This window comes from Phyllobates terribilis, unplaced genomic scaffold (genome assembly GCF_046119375.1).
Source record: "Phyllobates terribilis strain yellow unplaced genomic scaffold, ASM4611937v1 Scaffold_10__3_contigs__length_209671492, whole genome shotgun sequence".
In the NCBI taxonomy this organism is placed as follows: Eukaryota; Metazoa; Chordata; class Amphibia; order Anura; family Dendrobatidae; genus Phyllobates; species Phyllobates terribilis.
In genome coordinates, this window is record NW_027362770.1 from 172,178,268 (window position 1) to 172,194,746 (window position 16,479).

At 43.4% G+C, this 16,479-nt stretch overlaps 1 protein-coding gene across 1 annotated transcript in view; it reads left to right on the forward strand.

Annotated features, from left to right (window-relative positions):
• CREB3L2 (cAMP responsive element binding protein 3 like 2) overlaps window positions 1-16,479 on the forward strand; it is a 34,676-nt gene that overhangs the window by 7,723 nt on the left and 10,474 nt on the right. Inside the window, exon 2 of the mRNA XM_073650164.1 lies at window positions 16,055-16,271. Coding sequence (XP_073506265.1) covers window positions 16,055-16,271 — 217 coding nt within the window. The remainder of the gene's footprint in view (window positions 1-16,054; window positions 16,272-16,479) is intronic.

Consider the following 16,479-nt stretch of genomic DNA (forward strand, 5'->3'; position numbering starts at 1 on the left):
AAAGATCGCTATTCGCTCATTACTCCTATCAGATCTATGATCTAATCCTACAAATATTACTCTATGTACAGAAATAATCCGCTCTCCCTGTGAGACAAATAGACTTTCCCTTAGAACAGAAAGCCCTGTTATGACGGAGCTAAATACGGACTGCATCAAACCGAATTTGCACAGGGTAGAGGGAATTGGCATTCATGAAAACGTTTCCTAAAAATTGTCTCAATTTTTTGAGTTCGAAAGATGTCCGGATGGTCCAAGATGTAAGATTCGACTAATAATCGTAAAAGCCCAAATTTTACATAAATCCAAGTATAATAAAAATATATTTTTTTTTCCCTTTTTTTCTTCTTTTAGATTGGTGCAACTTTTTGTTTTAGCCATTTCATTGGTTGACTACAGTGTAAATTGTCCGGATGTTGCGTTCTCTCCTCGTGAACCTAGGTGTTTACTCTTCACGTCTTCTCGACCGCCCCCCTTGATGGACAGTTTAGTTGAAGACATCTGTATTTTCCTTCTCGTAAAACTTTTTCACTCTTTTTGAGCCTCCGTTTCTGGTGGAGGATGGGAAGAACGTTGAAGAACAGCCAAACCAAATACAGATGTTCAAGAATTATAGGATGGGGCTGATCGCTAATGGCTGCAAGATGTGACCATAAGGTCCACAGACTAGGGGAGGGGGAGGTTGGGTGGGGAAGAGTGTTGTCACTTTGCTACTGACGGCCCTTGAAGAAAACAAAACCGTGGTGGTGAACAGTCTTCTCAAGAGGACCTGTCACTTCTTTATATTTTTTGTATTTCCGGGTCAGATCTGGATTTTAATGATCGTCTTGGAAGTTTTTTTCTCCTTTTAGAGTGCTTGGGTTTTTGTTAGTTTTGAGAAGATTCTAATTTAGTTATACGTGAGTATAATCTATCTAGGTCTATATTTGGTGGTTATGATGATATTTGGTTGGTGATGGTCCAACCTTCAAGACCCCCCTCTCCAATCAGCATCTTCATTGTTTTACAGAGACTAAAGGACTTATTCAGACAGACGGGCTGCTTGGTGCCTTTGTAGTAATGATCAATGAGGTCTCTTGGAGTTCAGACCCCCACCGATCAAACATTGATGTCCTATCTTAAGATAGATCTTCCTTAATAGAAGACTAAACACTCATGTCTCATCACAATCTCTCAATGCCTGACCCTGACTTCTGTATACAAACGCTCAACCTTGACTCTTGGTGTGTCAAAAGGCTCAATTCTAGGTTTAAGGATTCTCCAGACCATCTGCATGTTCTATATTAGTGCTCCTCCACATACACATTAGACTGTCGACCAAAATGGACGGGTTGGCTGACAGTCTAATATAGGCCTTGGACAATTGATTGATGGGCAAATTAAGGATTCGGACATTGTTCTCCAGAAGATGAGGCATGAATGCTGGCGGCTGTCTCAAAGCGGGCACAGGGGAATTCGGCCAAACGAGCACTCCTGTTTATGGGAGAGATGGCTGGTATCAATTGACCGACCGCCATCAAGTGTCTATGGCGGGCTTTACTTAGCAACCTCCAGTAGATCTTCTACACCACGGCTGATTCGGATTTGCGAAATATTGGTCATTTACATACCAAAAATCTGGAGGCCTCAGTTTTGTCACCCTGTACTTTCTCCCTTTTGGATGCTGTTGTAAGTAGGTAGTGGCATCTTTCTGCTCTATAATTATTTCCAGAGACGACCCAGTAAGGGAATCATCTCAAGAACGTCTCAGCACTGAAGAAATAAGATGGTGAAAGACATATCGATAGATCGAATCTGTAGTTTCCCGCTTTACAGTAAGTCACTAGACCTCCATAACTCGTCTATGGTATTTTTTTTTTGTTAATATTGCGGTTTTCAATAAAGTTATTGAAGACTTAAAGGGGGACTCCATTGTAACTTTGCTTCTGCTCAGAGAGACATTCAAAACGAAGTGGTGTCTTTTGTATTTCATGCACCATGTTGGCGCTAACTGTAGATTCACCTGCAAGTCTGCACATGCATTCCCTTTAATTGACATGATCCATGTGTACAGACACTCCGGCGTACTGAATGGGATTAATTCAGTGACAGACAATTGAAATGTCAGTTCCCCCCCTAGGGTGATTAGCGATGTACCTGGTGGGTTAATTAGTGACTTGGCATTGTACAGTAAATCGACACCGCATTGTCTGGCAGTATATAGGTTGCTCTCTACTAGATCAGTAACAGTGACTCCTTCAGGCCATTTAAACTTACTGCAGGCCATTAAAAAAACACAAAAATGTCAAAAAAATTGTGCATAACTTTTGAAATGTAACTTTTTGAAAATTTCGGTTTGCAACAGTTGTAAATAAATGGTATATTTTTTATTTTAAATTGGGAAGTGGAGCCTTTAAGATAACATTGTGGAATCCAGCAGGCTTTGTGGCATACAATAGACGAGGTGTAATTGGCTATGTGAACGTCTCTTTACCTCCTCCCTGAGGAATGTCGTCTTTTCGTCTGCAATGCAATCCTTTTTCTTGTGAGCCAGCCATCTTCATAACGCTTCTGCAGAAATGCTCATATTGTAAAAATTATACATCAACGCCTACTACCTCCATTGTACTGTAGACGCCCGGGGCTGAGAATACCCCCCTTGTTATATTCATGCACTTTTTATACTTGCATTATATGTGGATGGTGGCGGCACTATGGCATAGTATGCTGTAGATTGTAATGGCACTATAGTAATAATAAATATTACTGCCCTTGGGCTCTGTGGATGGAAATGGCACTCTAGTAATAATAGATACTACGGCCTATGGGTTTTGTGCATGGTAATGTCACTATAGTAATAATACATATTCCCTCCCATGGTCTCCGTGGGTTGTAATGACAATATAGTAATAATAAACACTACCGCCCTTGGGTTCTCAGGATGGTAATGGCATTGTAGTAATAATAAATACTACCGCCCATGGGTTCTGTGGATGGTGGAGGCACTCTAGTAATAATCAATAGTACTGCCTATGGGTTCTGTGAATGCTAATGACACTATAATAATAATGAACACTACCGCCCTTGGGTTCTGTGGATGGTAATGGCACTATAGTAATAATAAATACTACCGCCCATGGGTTCTGTGGATGGTACTGGCACTATAGTAATAATAAATACTACCGCCCATGGGTTCTGTGGATGGTGGCAGCACTATAGTAATAAATACTACCGCCCATGGGCTCTGTGAAAGGTAATGACACTATAGAAATAAATATTCCTGCCCATAGGCTCTGTGGGTTGTAATGACACTATAGTAATAGTATAAAATAGTATATACTACTGCCCTTGGATCCTGTGGATGGTAATAGCACTATAGTAATAATATATACTGCCGCTCATGATTTCAGTGACCCTTTACTAATAAAAAATAATGTAGCCCATGGGCTCTGTAGATAATAGTGACATTATAGTAATAATTGAAATACTTCTTCCTATGGGTTCTGTAGATGGCGGTGGAATAATACCGACACCCATTGGTTCACATCCACTCAATGCAGCCTCACAGAAGAGTAAATGTTCCAACGTTGTTCATACTGGTTTCCTTCTACGTTCAATGTTAATTTCCATTTCTCGATATCTAGCTCTAGTATAGATGTGTAGTATCAAAATTGGCCATGGAGAGCGTACAGCATCCCAAAGTCTACTAATAGGGGACTCGAAAGTGCCATATTTGTTGATGGCAACAATAAGTACATCAAGAAGTCAACCAGTATGTCTCTTGTTGGTGGCCTTCGAAAGGCGCCCCCTTATATATCTGTCAACTGGCAGCTATCTCCCCCTCATACAAATTAATATTCAGCCCCCACAGGTGGTCGGCTGATCCCCCTCGAAACCCAATGTGAATGGGAGAGTTGACACTGTTGGGAATCTGTGCATTTGAAGCATCAGTGAAAGAGTCCCCAGGAGAAAACCAAGACATGGACACCAAATACATAGATCGTGTGTGGAAATCACCCAATGCTTTCGTTGGTATTGCTTCTCAAGAAAAAGCCCCTGTCACATCCTCTTGAGCCCGTAAGGAGTTAAATCTTTACAAAGCTAAATTTTTTGATGGTATCCAGGCCCCACCATAGTTTATTTTTCTGGTTAAGTCATTCAGCTTGGCCCACAGGACGCTCGACTTTCTGGAAACCTCATACTGTACTCGGCCAGAGATATGCAAAGTTAATGCCAGTTCTGTAAGCCCTTTTCAAAACTCGGCCAGTTCCTGAGGTCTGTCTCTAAGGGCCTATGAACTGGACAGCTCCGTGGTAGATCGATGCCAAGAAAAATGATGCTGTGGCTGAAGAAAACTCCCTTCTGAAGACACTGCCGCTATTGTCCTCTCTCTGATATTATGCTGTACATTTATTTTATTTTTTTTTGGTTACAAAAGTTTTGGAAAACATTACAAAACCTTGCAGTCCAAGACCAGATGGTCCAAAGATGCCCTACATGAAGACAAAAATTAGATCTTCTGTTGGGACAAACATGGGTTCAGTGATAAAGACCCTTAAAGCATAAATCATGAACCTGTGGGCATCTTGTATACCTTTTCAAAGAGGACCTGTCACTTTCTCCCTCCAAAAAACCTGAGTTAGATCCCTTATAAAAATCCCTGAGCTCTTCTGATTCTGGCGCTCTTTTCCGTTTTGCGCTGCGTCGCTCCATTGCAGGGATATTCACATTTGTTTCTTCTGGAGCGCAGTATGTGAAGTCTCTGCTTGCAGTTCAACTGGGCGTTTCTCCAGTAGTCTCTGTGGGCGTGCACTTTCACTCCTCCCTCCCAGATGTTGCCAATCACAGCTCAGCAGCTTATGACTGCTAGATCAACTCTGAGCTGTGATTGGCAGCATCTGGGAGGGAGGGGTGAAAGCACACGGCCCCAGAGAAGACTTTGAAGAAACGCAATGACTGAAAAACAGAGATTTCACATATTGCGCTTCCAAATAAACAAATGTGAATATCTCTGCAAAGGAGAAACGCAGCACAAAACGGAAAAGAGGTGCTGAATCGGGAGCTCGGGGATTTTTACAAGGTATTTAACACTATTTTTTTAAAGCAAGTAACAGGTCCTCCTTTTAAGACCTCTGCTTCATTTCTCCTTTAAAAACTTCCAATGCTACAGTGCTGATGATCCATTATACCTGCCCTGAACTGTTTTCGATCTAGAATTCCTGGTAAGGGATCATTGTGTAACTCCCGCGCCTCCACTATGGACTCTGATATCGGATATTCAGGTCATCCTGAACCGTGTTGGATTTGGCTCAGACTCTCCAACAGTAAATAACTAGATAACGTGTGCCTGACATCCTTATTTAAAGGGCAACCCCGGTCACAGGTGGTATAAACCATCTACGATCCAGGAAAAATGGCACTTTAAGGAATAACATTTTGAAAGCAAATTTTTTTTCCCATCATACCTCAGGATAGGCCCCGAATTTCATATTCTCTTCCGCATGGGTGGGGCTATTCCTTTTGTGATCGTTGTTGTCGCCCCCTGCTGAGTGAATGAACTGCGATGGGGAAAGGGATGTGACAACGGCTCTGGATCCGAATAGTTGTCAGCTATCTATTACAATACTACCCCCTATAGATGAAACTCTTTATATCTGATCTCTGTTACTTCTTAAAGGAATTGTCTTTGGAAAACCTGTTTTTTAGAAACTTATGAGAACTTTTAAACTAAAAATGAAGGACCCGAGTTTAGGATCCTATACTATTAACCTCACAGAAAGGTTTTACCCCTTTGAGGACCCAGCATGACCATACATTACATAGACAACCCTTGGGTTTTCGCAGCAATCGTGTAATACTACTTTTCCCCTGCGGTGGTGCTGCAGGGAAACTAAACACTTGCTGCCAGGCTTCCTTACTGCTGATCACCTGTGATCCCCACCTAAAAAGAGGTTGTTCAAAGTGGACAGCCCCCTTTAAGGATCTGCCTGATGATATCACCATTATGATATCATAAAAAAAAATTTATGAAGAAAGAATTAGATTTAGTAGTCTTTTGCACAGATATTACATTCATACCCAGGCCGTTTAGGCCAGATTGTCTCATAAAGAGACCCCAGTATTGTAAAAAGCACCGTGATGTGCTGGTGGGGTTCCTGGCACAGAATTTGCATCGGGGCCCGAGAGCTTGTGTCCTTTTTCACCGTGTAGCACTTTTCAGAGTAGATCTGCTTCTCGTTAGTTTTTCTTTGCACCCTGACCATACGTGGACTTTGTTAATTGCATCCACATGGAATCCAAAAGTTCAGATCGTTATTAAAGACATAAAGTGAAATCAGCTGCTTACGTCACTTACAGATATGACTGTATATAGTTGTGTATGTGTGTGTATATAAAGTACAGCTCAGAAATGGCAATAATGGTATCCAGGGCGGTTTCCTAGAAAGAACACTGTGTAATGTAACCGGTCACTTTAACCCAGGGCAGCGTCTCCTGTTACTGGTGTACTGGGTCATTGCCTATTCTAATAGAGACGTCCCACAAGAATGGGATAATTATATGTCCAATATCACATCTGTCTGAGTCTCCCTAAAAAATATTAAAGAAAAAGTCATTCTCTTCCTTAAGATTACTGTTGCAGGAAAAACCTCTGTGGCAATCAGCAAATACTACCACCATAGAGTGCTGAAATGGTGCCGCCGTAGAGTGCTGAAATGGTGCCGCCGTAGAGTGCTCACACAGTGCCACCAGTGTTCAACTGGTACCAGTATAGAGTGCCCACGAAAGGCAGCGATGAATAGATCATGCTATATCCCGTTTGTGACGAACCAGATGTGACCTTCAGCAGCTCAGTCTTGCGGGGCGACATCGTCTCTGTAGGGGCCACACTGGTCGTCACCCAGATTTCTCAGAAGTGATTACATGTAACAATGAAATAAATTATTGATGGCGGAGTTCAGATTTTCACTTATTACTGCCACCATTCATACCTCCGGACCCCCGCTGTGCACTGAAAACATCGTGTCCTGGGATTACAAATGTCGTCAATTAATCCTTCTCTGCCTGTGGAAGATGATACCTCATCTATGAGTAAAGTTCTTGGAAGAAGCCTTTCAGTTGGTCTATTGATTCCAGGCGTAATTAACATTTTACTCCCCTGTGAAGCAGCACATTCCCTCTACTGTTACTGGTGGAGCATATAATGATGGACCTCGTATACTGGCCACAGATCTGCACGTTAACCCCCGAGACAATGCTGATCTATACAGTATATGACCTTATACTGAAAAAGGGATTTACTACTTCATCATGGACCCTGCACGGTATCTTCTGTTGGTCCCTGGTGTAGAAATACTCGTACCATAAAGTACCTAATTATAGGTGTCAGTACAGTATACATGTAGTGTCTAGGTACTATATAGTAGCCAAATAACAACCGAAGTAACAGGAACACACAATTCCTAGGCAAATACCACCATAGTGTGCTAAACTAATAGTTACTGTGCTCAAATTGTACTGCCACACAGTTTTCCCATTCCTTTCTACCATGCACCCCCTGATTCCTCCTTACGATGCAAGTCTGCCCTATGGCGCTGCTGCCGGGCTCCCTCCCTATGGCGCTGCTGCCGGGCTCCCTCCCTATGGCGCTGCTGCCGGGCTCCCTCCCTATGGCGCTGCTGCCGGGCTCCCTCCCTATGGCGCTGCTGCCGGGCTCCCTCCCTATGGCGCTGCTGCCGGGCTCCCTCCCTATGGCTCTCCTGCCGGGCTCCCTCCCTATGGCGCTCCTCCCTTTTGATTCCTCCCTGCTGCTCGCCTCCCTTTTGATTCCGTCCTACGGTGCAAGGCTACCCTATGGTGCTCCTGCCAGGATCTCTCCCTATGGCGCTCCTCCCTTTTGATTCCTCCCTGCGGCGCTCTTCTCGTGATACTCTAATACAGTGACTAAAGAAGGGTCTGCATACATGGGTCAACTTGTGGCACTAAACAACCGCCAATCAGCTACTTGCTTGCTGGTCAGTGGACGTTTAATAGTCAGGTTACACAGGAAGACCCAGCTTTAGATGCGCACTGAATGATCTGTAGCAGATCACTTATAGGCTACCATTGTTCTTGGCAGCTCAAATCCTGTTTACACACAGGACAATGTGTTGCCAAGAACGATGATCAAATTTTGTCCAGCGCAAAATATAATTTCACCCGATCTATGAGCGTTTTGCTTTATCATCAGATGATCGTCATTCTGGTTAGATAACAAGATTCTCGTGCAACGTAAATGGTTCCATACATAAAGGTGCAATACATTGTTTAAATACAACTGCTATATAGTCACCATTATGATTGGTGGTCTTTTTAACCCCAACATGCCACCATTGACTCCTTATCTATGTGTGCATATATGGGTGTACATATATATATATCAGTACAGACCAAAAGTTTAGACACACCTTCCCATTTAAAGATTTTTCTGTATTTTCATGACTTTGAAAATTGTACATTCACACTGAAGGCATCAAAACTATGAATTAACACATGTGGAATTATATACTTAACAAAAAGTGTGAAACACCTGAAATATGTCTTATATTCTAGGTTCTTCAAAGTAGCCACCTTTTGCTTTGATGACTGCTTTGCACACTCTTGGCATTCTCTTGATGAGCTTCAAGAGGTAGTCACGGGAAATAGTTTTCACTTCACAGGTGTGCCCTGTCAGGTTTAATAAGTGGGATTTCTTGGCTTATAAATGGGGTTGGGACCATCAGTTGTGTTGTGCAGAAGTCTGGTAGATACACAGCTGATAGTCCTACTGAATAGACTGTTAGCTGCTTTTTTCTTGCCATAATACTAATTCTAAATAAGAAAAACGAGTGGCCATCATTACTTTAAGAAATGAAGGTCAGTCAGTCCGAAAAATTGGGCAAACTTTGAAAGTGTTCCCAAGTGCAGTTGCAAAAACCATCAAGCTCTACAAAGAAACTGGCTCACATGAGGACCGCCCCAGGAAAGGAAGACCAAGAGTCACCTCTGCTTCTGCGGATAAGTTTATCCGAGTCACCAGCCTCAGAAATCGCAGGTTAGCAGCAGCTCAGATTAGAGACCAGGTCAATGCCACACAGAGTTCTAGCAGCAGACACATCTCTACAACAACTGTTAAGAGGAGACTTTGTGCAGCAGGCCTTCATGGTAAAATAGCTGCTAGGAAACCACTGCTAAGGACAGGCAACAAGCAGAAGAGACTTGTTTGGGCTAAAGAACACAAGGAATGGACATTAGACCAGTGGAAATCTGTGCTATGGTCTGATGAGTCCAAATTTGAGATCTTTGGTTCTAACCACCATGTCTTTGTGCGACGCAGAAATGGTGAACGGATGGACTCTACATGCCTGGTTCCCACCGTGAAGCATGGAGGAGGAGGTGTGATGGTGTGGGGGTGCTTTGCTGGTGACACTGTTGGGGATTTATTCAAAATTGAAGGCATACTGAACCAGCATGGCTACCACAGCATCTTGCAGCGGCATGCTATTCCATCCGGTTTGCGTTTAGTTGGACCATCATTTATTTTTCAACAGGACAATGACCCCAAACACACCTCCAGGCTGTGTAAGGGCTATTTGACCAAGAAGGAGAGTGATGGGGGGCTACGCCAGATGACCTGGCCTCCACAGTCACCAGACCTGAACCCAATCGAGATGGTTTGGGGTGAGCTGGACCGCAGAGTGAAGGCAAAAGGGCCAACAAGTGCTAAGCATCTCTGGGAACTCCTTCAAGATTGTTGGAAGACCATTTCCGGTGACTACCTCTTGAAGCTCATCAAGAGAATGCCAAGAGTGTACAAAGCAGTCATCAAAGCAAAAGGTGGCTACTTTGAAGAACCTAGAATATAAGACATATTTTCAGTTGTTTCACACTTTTTTGTTAAGTATATAATTCCACATGTGTTAATTCATAGTTTTGATGCCTTCAGTGTGAATGTACAATTTTCATAGTCAAGAAAATACAGAAAAATCTTTAAATGAGAAGGTGTGTCCAAACTTTTGGTCTGTACTGTGTATATGTGTATGTATGTGTGTGTATGTATGTATATATATATATATATATATATATATATATATATTACAGGGTGGTCCAAAAGTAGATGGACAGAAAGTGTAATAAGGTAATGAAGGGGGAGATTTATCAGACATGGTGTAAAGTGAAACTGGCTCAGTTGCCCTTAGCAACCAGTCAGATTCCACTTTTCATTCCTCACAGACTCTTTGGAAAATGAAAGGTGAAATCTGATTGGTTGCTAAGAGCAACTGAGCCAGTTTCACAGATCTAGTTTTCACAGATAGATCTCCCCCAAATCTGTTTTCTTTTCAGATAATTCAGATAACACATAATGGCAAATAATTTAAATACCGATCAAAGAAAATGGATTTTAACAGAGTATTGGAAATCTCAAAATGCTGAAACCGTTAGAGCAAATTGGGTTGAAACATTTGGTACTCAAGCCCCAAAGAGACAAACCATTTACCTCAATCGTGACAAATTCAATGCCCCTGGCTCAATCCTTAATGCTCCAAAAACTGGTCGACCCAAAACAGTCTGTACAGAAGATAATAAACAACTTGTTGCTGAAACATTTATTCAGAGTCCAAAAAAGTTACCAGAAGAGCCTCTCTGGAATTGGGAATTTCACGAGCTTCTATCATGCGAATCCTGAAATCTATTGGGTGGAAAGCTTATCGTCCACGTCTAAGTCATGGGTTATTGGAGGATGATCCAGACAGGCGGCTGCCATTTGGTGTTTGATAAATCTCCCCCTTCATAACCTTATTACACTTTCTGTCCGCCTACTTTTGGACCACCCGGTATGTGTATATATATATCATACAGTAGGTCATGGAGAGGGCGGCTTTAAAGGGAAACTCCTGCAAATTACGTGGTTTTCACTGACGGTGTGCTCCTCGGGTCTGCAGTCCGTACACTGATTGTTATATTTGAATGTCGCACCTCTGGCCATAGCGGCGTGATTGCTGCTCGCTGGGAGGGGTTCTCCTGTGATGGACTCCAGATGTTAATGCCGGCTGGACCTGGCAGCCTCTATACACAAGAGACCGATTTCCGGACCTCGGATAGAATCCTGCACATCTGTGCCCAGCGCGGTCCTAGAGCCCCAATAATTGCCACATTTCTGGCACTCCTCTCCGAGCAGAGAACCGCAACATAACGGTGAACAGACTCTCAATCCTTGTGGATATGGAATAGATGCATAAAATTGGAATACCCCTTTTAAAGAAATGCCATAGATTTGCGAGGTTTGGTTTTGAGGTTTGGTGATAGGGGGTTTCACATATGAAAAGTTTATTAACAGGAAACCTACTGTTTAGATGACAGATAAGGAGATGTATGTTTTTTTTCACATATGGCGATGTCTGCACTCGCCTTGCCATATTAACCCTTGCTAGAACGGCCATTAAAGACAATTCTCTGTTCTGTCGCCTTGAAGATTAGCGATTAAATTGCAGGATACCTAAAGGACTGCCGGTCACTTAAAGGACTGTCGATGAGATTGCATGTTGCCTAAAGGACTGCTGGTAGCCTAGAGGACTGTCCGTTGCCTAAAGGACTGCTGGTAGCCTAGAGGACTGTCGGTTGCCTAAAGGACTGCTGGTTAGATTTCAGGTTGCCTAAAGGACTGCTGGTTAGATTTCAGGTTGCCTGAAGGACTGCCAGTTAGATTTCAGGTTGCCTAAAGGACTGCTGGTAGCCTAAAGGACTGCAAATTAGATTTCAGGTTGCCTAAAGGATTGCTGGTAGCCTAAAGGACTGCAAATTATATTGCAGGTCGCCTGAAGGACTGCTGATCGCCCGAAGGACTGACAATGAGATTGCTTGTTGCCTAAAGCACTACTGGTAGCCTGAAGGACTGCCGGTTATTTAAAGTATTGCCAATTACATTGCAGATTACCTGAAGGACTGCCAATTTAATTGCAGATTACTTAAAGGGCCGAAAGGACTTCCGGTCAGCCGAAAGGACTGCAAGAGTTCTTATAAAATGCTTATTCAGAAGATTATCGGCCTGCTTAAAAAGGCATTAAGGCAAATATTTCGCATTATGAGGAGCTGCCATTAACCAATATATGGTGAACCCACACTTACATATTTGGTGATTACCTATTATAATATCAGCCTGCACAACTTTGCAAATGGTAAGATAACGGAGTCAGTCATAGTTGTTTGAAGGCGCATACACACCAGTAAAATTTTTAGACTCGAGGTGCTTTGTGTCCCAAGAAATTTCTAGAGAGAGGGAATTCCATCAACATTCCGAGAAGTGAGAGCTTGAGCCTCCAGGTATCTGCAGTCATCTGCAGGAATGTCTTCTCCTCAGCTGGACGATGGATGTCTGTCTCATGAAGAGATTCTTTGTACTTTTTTTTTTTTCTTCCAGGTAACACCTGGGCTCACATTTCTGCATTCAGCGAGTTGGGATAAAGCCGGGACTTGTCGGCTTACCTTAAGGCTTGGAATATACAAGTGTAGTTCAGGGATATGACCAGGCAGGGGCTAGCTTAACCCCTATCCTTCATGCCTGTCTGAACATGTTAACAAGGGGGCATAAACTTTTACATTTCAATACATTGTTATTTAATAACATTTTTGGAATTTGGGATATAAAGAAAAATTAAAAAAAATTGCAGCCTTCCATAGCGGGGTGCTGTAGAAGACTATAACTGCTATTTGACCAGAGAGGTTTTAGTGGTTACCTCCCTTCTCGTCCTATAAATTAATATATTAAAAACGCAAAAAACGTAATAAAAAAATGATGTAAGCTGAATACATTTTCTTAAAGGGACCCACCTACTGGTCGGTATTGGGACTTCTTTTTTTACCTGCCCTATTAATTCTAATCTTGATAGGTTTGAAACCGCTTCTTAAAAAATGTCTGGATGGCAACGGAAAAAAAAGTTGGTTTACATGACACTTTCATGTAGACCTGTTTATAAAAAGTCAGGAGGGCGGGGCTTTGTGTCCAGTATTGTTATGTCAGAACATTAGATATCTATATTAAAGTAAGTATTGACGTTTTATAGACTCGTCATATATATATCTGACATTCTTAATATCACAGGTCAGAAATTAAAAGGCGGCCATTTTTAAAGGTGACATAAAAGGTTACTTAATTGAACAAGTCCACAAATCACAAAGAGAATACTTGTAGGAAAAACATCTCTTGTGCAATATCTTTCGTCTAAATTGTTTTGAACTCCCGGACTCAGTAAATTATTGTTTTTGCAGAGATTTCCAAGACAATGGGATTTTAGTGTTTTGAGTGACAGCTTCCCACCAGTGGACGCTTACTTTTCCATGTCGTCATTCCCGTTGCTCGAGTCAACATTGAGCCTGGGGCTCCCTTTGGTCCACGTCCAGGATGAGAATGTGGATGTGATCAAGGGACCCCCAGTAGGAAAATAAATCACGGTCTGTTTCTGCTTGAGTCGAGAGGGTGGGGGGCTTTATGTATGGATGATGCAATGTGGCCGGACTCTGTGTAATCGGGGCTGCGGAAAGTGTGTGCAGCCTCAAACATCTGGTCCCAGTCTCTCCTCCTCGTCCTGTCCTCTGCACGTTGCCCATTTGTAGAACTTTTTTTTTTGCACTATTTATGTCAAAAATTGTCAAAGACACGAACTAAAATATAATGAAAATTTGCAGAATTTTTGCTCCTATCGCCATTTCCTTCCCGCTCCCATCCCGTATGGACCCTTATCGTCTAGCGGCCCCCCGTGATAAGATAGCGCCAGCTGCTTCCGAGGATCTATCCTCACAGTATTATTTTCCGCCTTTCCCACATTTCCAATTTTTTTATTTTTTATTTTTTGTCGAAAAATGTGCTGTGACTCATGGAAAACTGATCAGGTTTCAGACTCTGGGTGTTTGTCTGGATTTGTGGTTCCTCCACGTAACTGTCTGGATTTTACTTTTCGTTTGTGGATTTGGCCTCTTAACGCCGTCGCTGCCACAGATGTCTGTAGCTTTTATTACTTTTCCTTCAGGGTGGCTGACTCACAAGGGGTTAAGAGTCAGGCTGACAAGGTGCCAGATCACTCATCCCCCTCCCACTTCTACTCGGATTTAAAGGGAACCTTTAAAAGTTAAAGGGATAGTAGACAGTAAGTTGGCAGCTTATAATGGAAGCTCTCTCTATCTATTCTATCTATCTATCTATCTATCTTGCATTTAGACCCCAAGCCAAACCCCCTGAACTATTAAGAACACCAGACAGCGCCCCTTAGCTAATACGGACCCCCGGGCCAGGCCCCCTTAGCTAATACGGACCCCCGGGCCAGGCCCCCTTAGCTAATACGGGCTCCCGGGCCAGGCCCCCATAGCTAATATTGACCCCCGGGCCAGACCCCCCATAGCTAATACGGACCCCTGGGCCAGGCCCCCGTAGCTAATACGGACCCCCGGGCCAGGCCCCCATAGCTAATACGGGCCCCCGGGCCAGGCCCCCATAGCTAATACGAACCCCCGGGCCAGACCCCCATAGCTAATACCAACCCCTGGGCCAGGTATTCAAAAGCCCCACTAAACAAATATATAGACCCCATGAATAAAAACAGACTCCAAGCCACGCTCATCTAAGTAATAGAGACCCCAAAATAAATATATAACTTAGAATAGATTCTCTAATTTAGTAGACCCAACACAAGACCCCTGATAAATCCCAGACCAGACCCCTAAAGCAAATGTAGCCCCCAGGCCAGGCCTCCTAAACAAATGTAGAACCCAGACCATACCCCCTAAATAAATATATATCCCAGACCAACTCCGTTTATAAATACAGATCCCAGACCTTACAGGCCCACCAAATGAATATATCGACCCCCTAAGTGAATCCAATCTTCACACCAGATTCATCAAACAAATAGACTTAAAGGGGTATTCCCATCTCCAAGATCCTATCCCAAAATTTAGTAGGTGTAGTAATAATACTAATATCAGCAAATATCTCCAATTAGAAATGTAGAATAGTTCTTCTGATTTGCCATGTTTCTTACCCCATGTGCAGGGCATTGCAGTAGCTTAGGTATCCATGGTTGCGACCACTAACAGCTAGCTAACTAACTGTCACTATATGAGAGGTCGTAACTATGGATACCTAAGCTACTGCAGTGCCCTGCACATGGGATAAGATATCTAGCGAATCAGAAGAACTATTCTACATTTCTAGTTGGAGGTATTTGCTTATATTATTACCACTAATACATATTGGGATAGGATCTTGGAGATGGGACTACCCTTTTAATATAAATATGGAATACAGAAAAGACCCCCTAATTTAAATAAACCCAAAACCAGACTCCATAATGAATCCCAGACCCGACCCCTGAATACACACCGAAGTCTCCAGGATATTTCGGTGGAGTTGCCCCCTCGGCCTTCTCCCTTTTCTCCGCCATGTAGTAGCTGGATTGTACACTTGTTACATTCAGAATAAACTTTTCCCACCCGAGAGGCCGCTGTGAGATGTCTGTACCCTGTACAGTATGAACATGTGTGTTTGCTGAGGCTTTTCACACTGATGGGCGGCCATGACGGGTTCACACTCCTGTGTACACACAATGGCCGTTTGTATAGGGATGTGGGCAGAGGCCGGGGGGGGGCTGCTGTGTGTACATTGTAAGGAGGGGCGGTGGTATCCTGTCCTGACCGGCCACCACTGTATAGCTATAACATCACTGTGCCATCATACATCTGATCCTGGGACAGCTGACTGACTACCAATATGGCGGGGATCGTATTGGCGGCCATCTTGGCCATCAAAACTACAGCTTCACTTCCATCCGCAATATTTCACAAACTGTCCAGACCCTTTCAGGAAGTCGGACGGTGGCGGCTGCTGAAAATAGCAGTTTCCTCAATGTGATTCAGAGGAGTTAGAGGGTAACTCCGGGGAAGAAAACAAAGGGAGAAATCGACATGTGTCCCTTGTCCTGATGGTGCTGTTATATTGGTAGTTATGCTGTTATGTTAGTTACTCTGTGGTAACATAAGGTTTCACTCGACATCTTTTTTCCTTTTCCAGCCCTTCTCGGAGCTCCTCGATGACACCGCCCTGTTGGACGCCCTCGGACAGCTCATCGGAGACCCGTTCCTGACTGAGAAATATGAAATGATGGAAGTGGAGAATCCCAGCTCTCCCTCTCCCATGATTAAGGCAGAACATAGTTACTCCCTGTGTGGGGATTCACGCCCGCAGTCGCCCTTCACTCACGGATCTTCAGATGACAACTTCAGTGATGGTATAAATGACGGGTTTTGTGTATGGGGGGAAAGTAGATTCTTGATGAGTGCACCTTTGAGTACTGAGTTTGGTAGGGCGGGACTGGTGTGTCGGGACGGGCCTTGGGATTGATTATTCCTGCAGGATGGGCCTTGGGCTTTAGTATTTCAACGGGCGGTCTCTGGGCTCAATCGCTCCAACATGACGGGCCTCTGGGGCTTACCCAG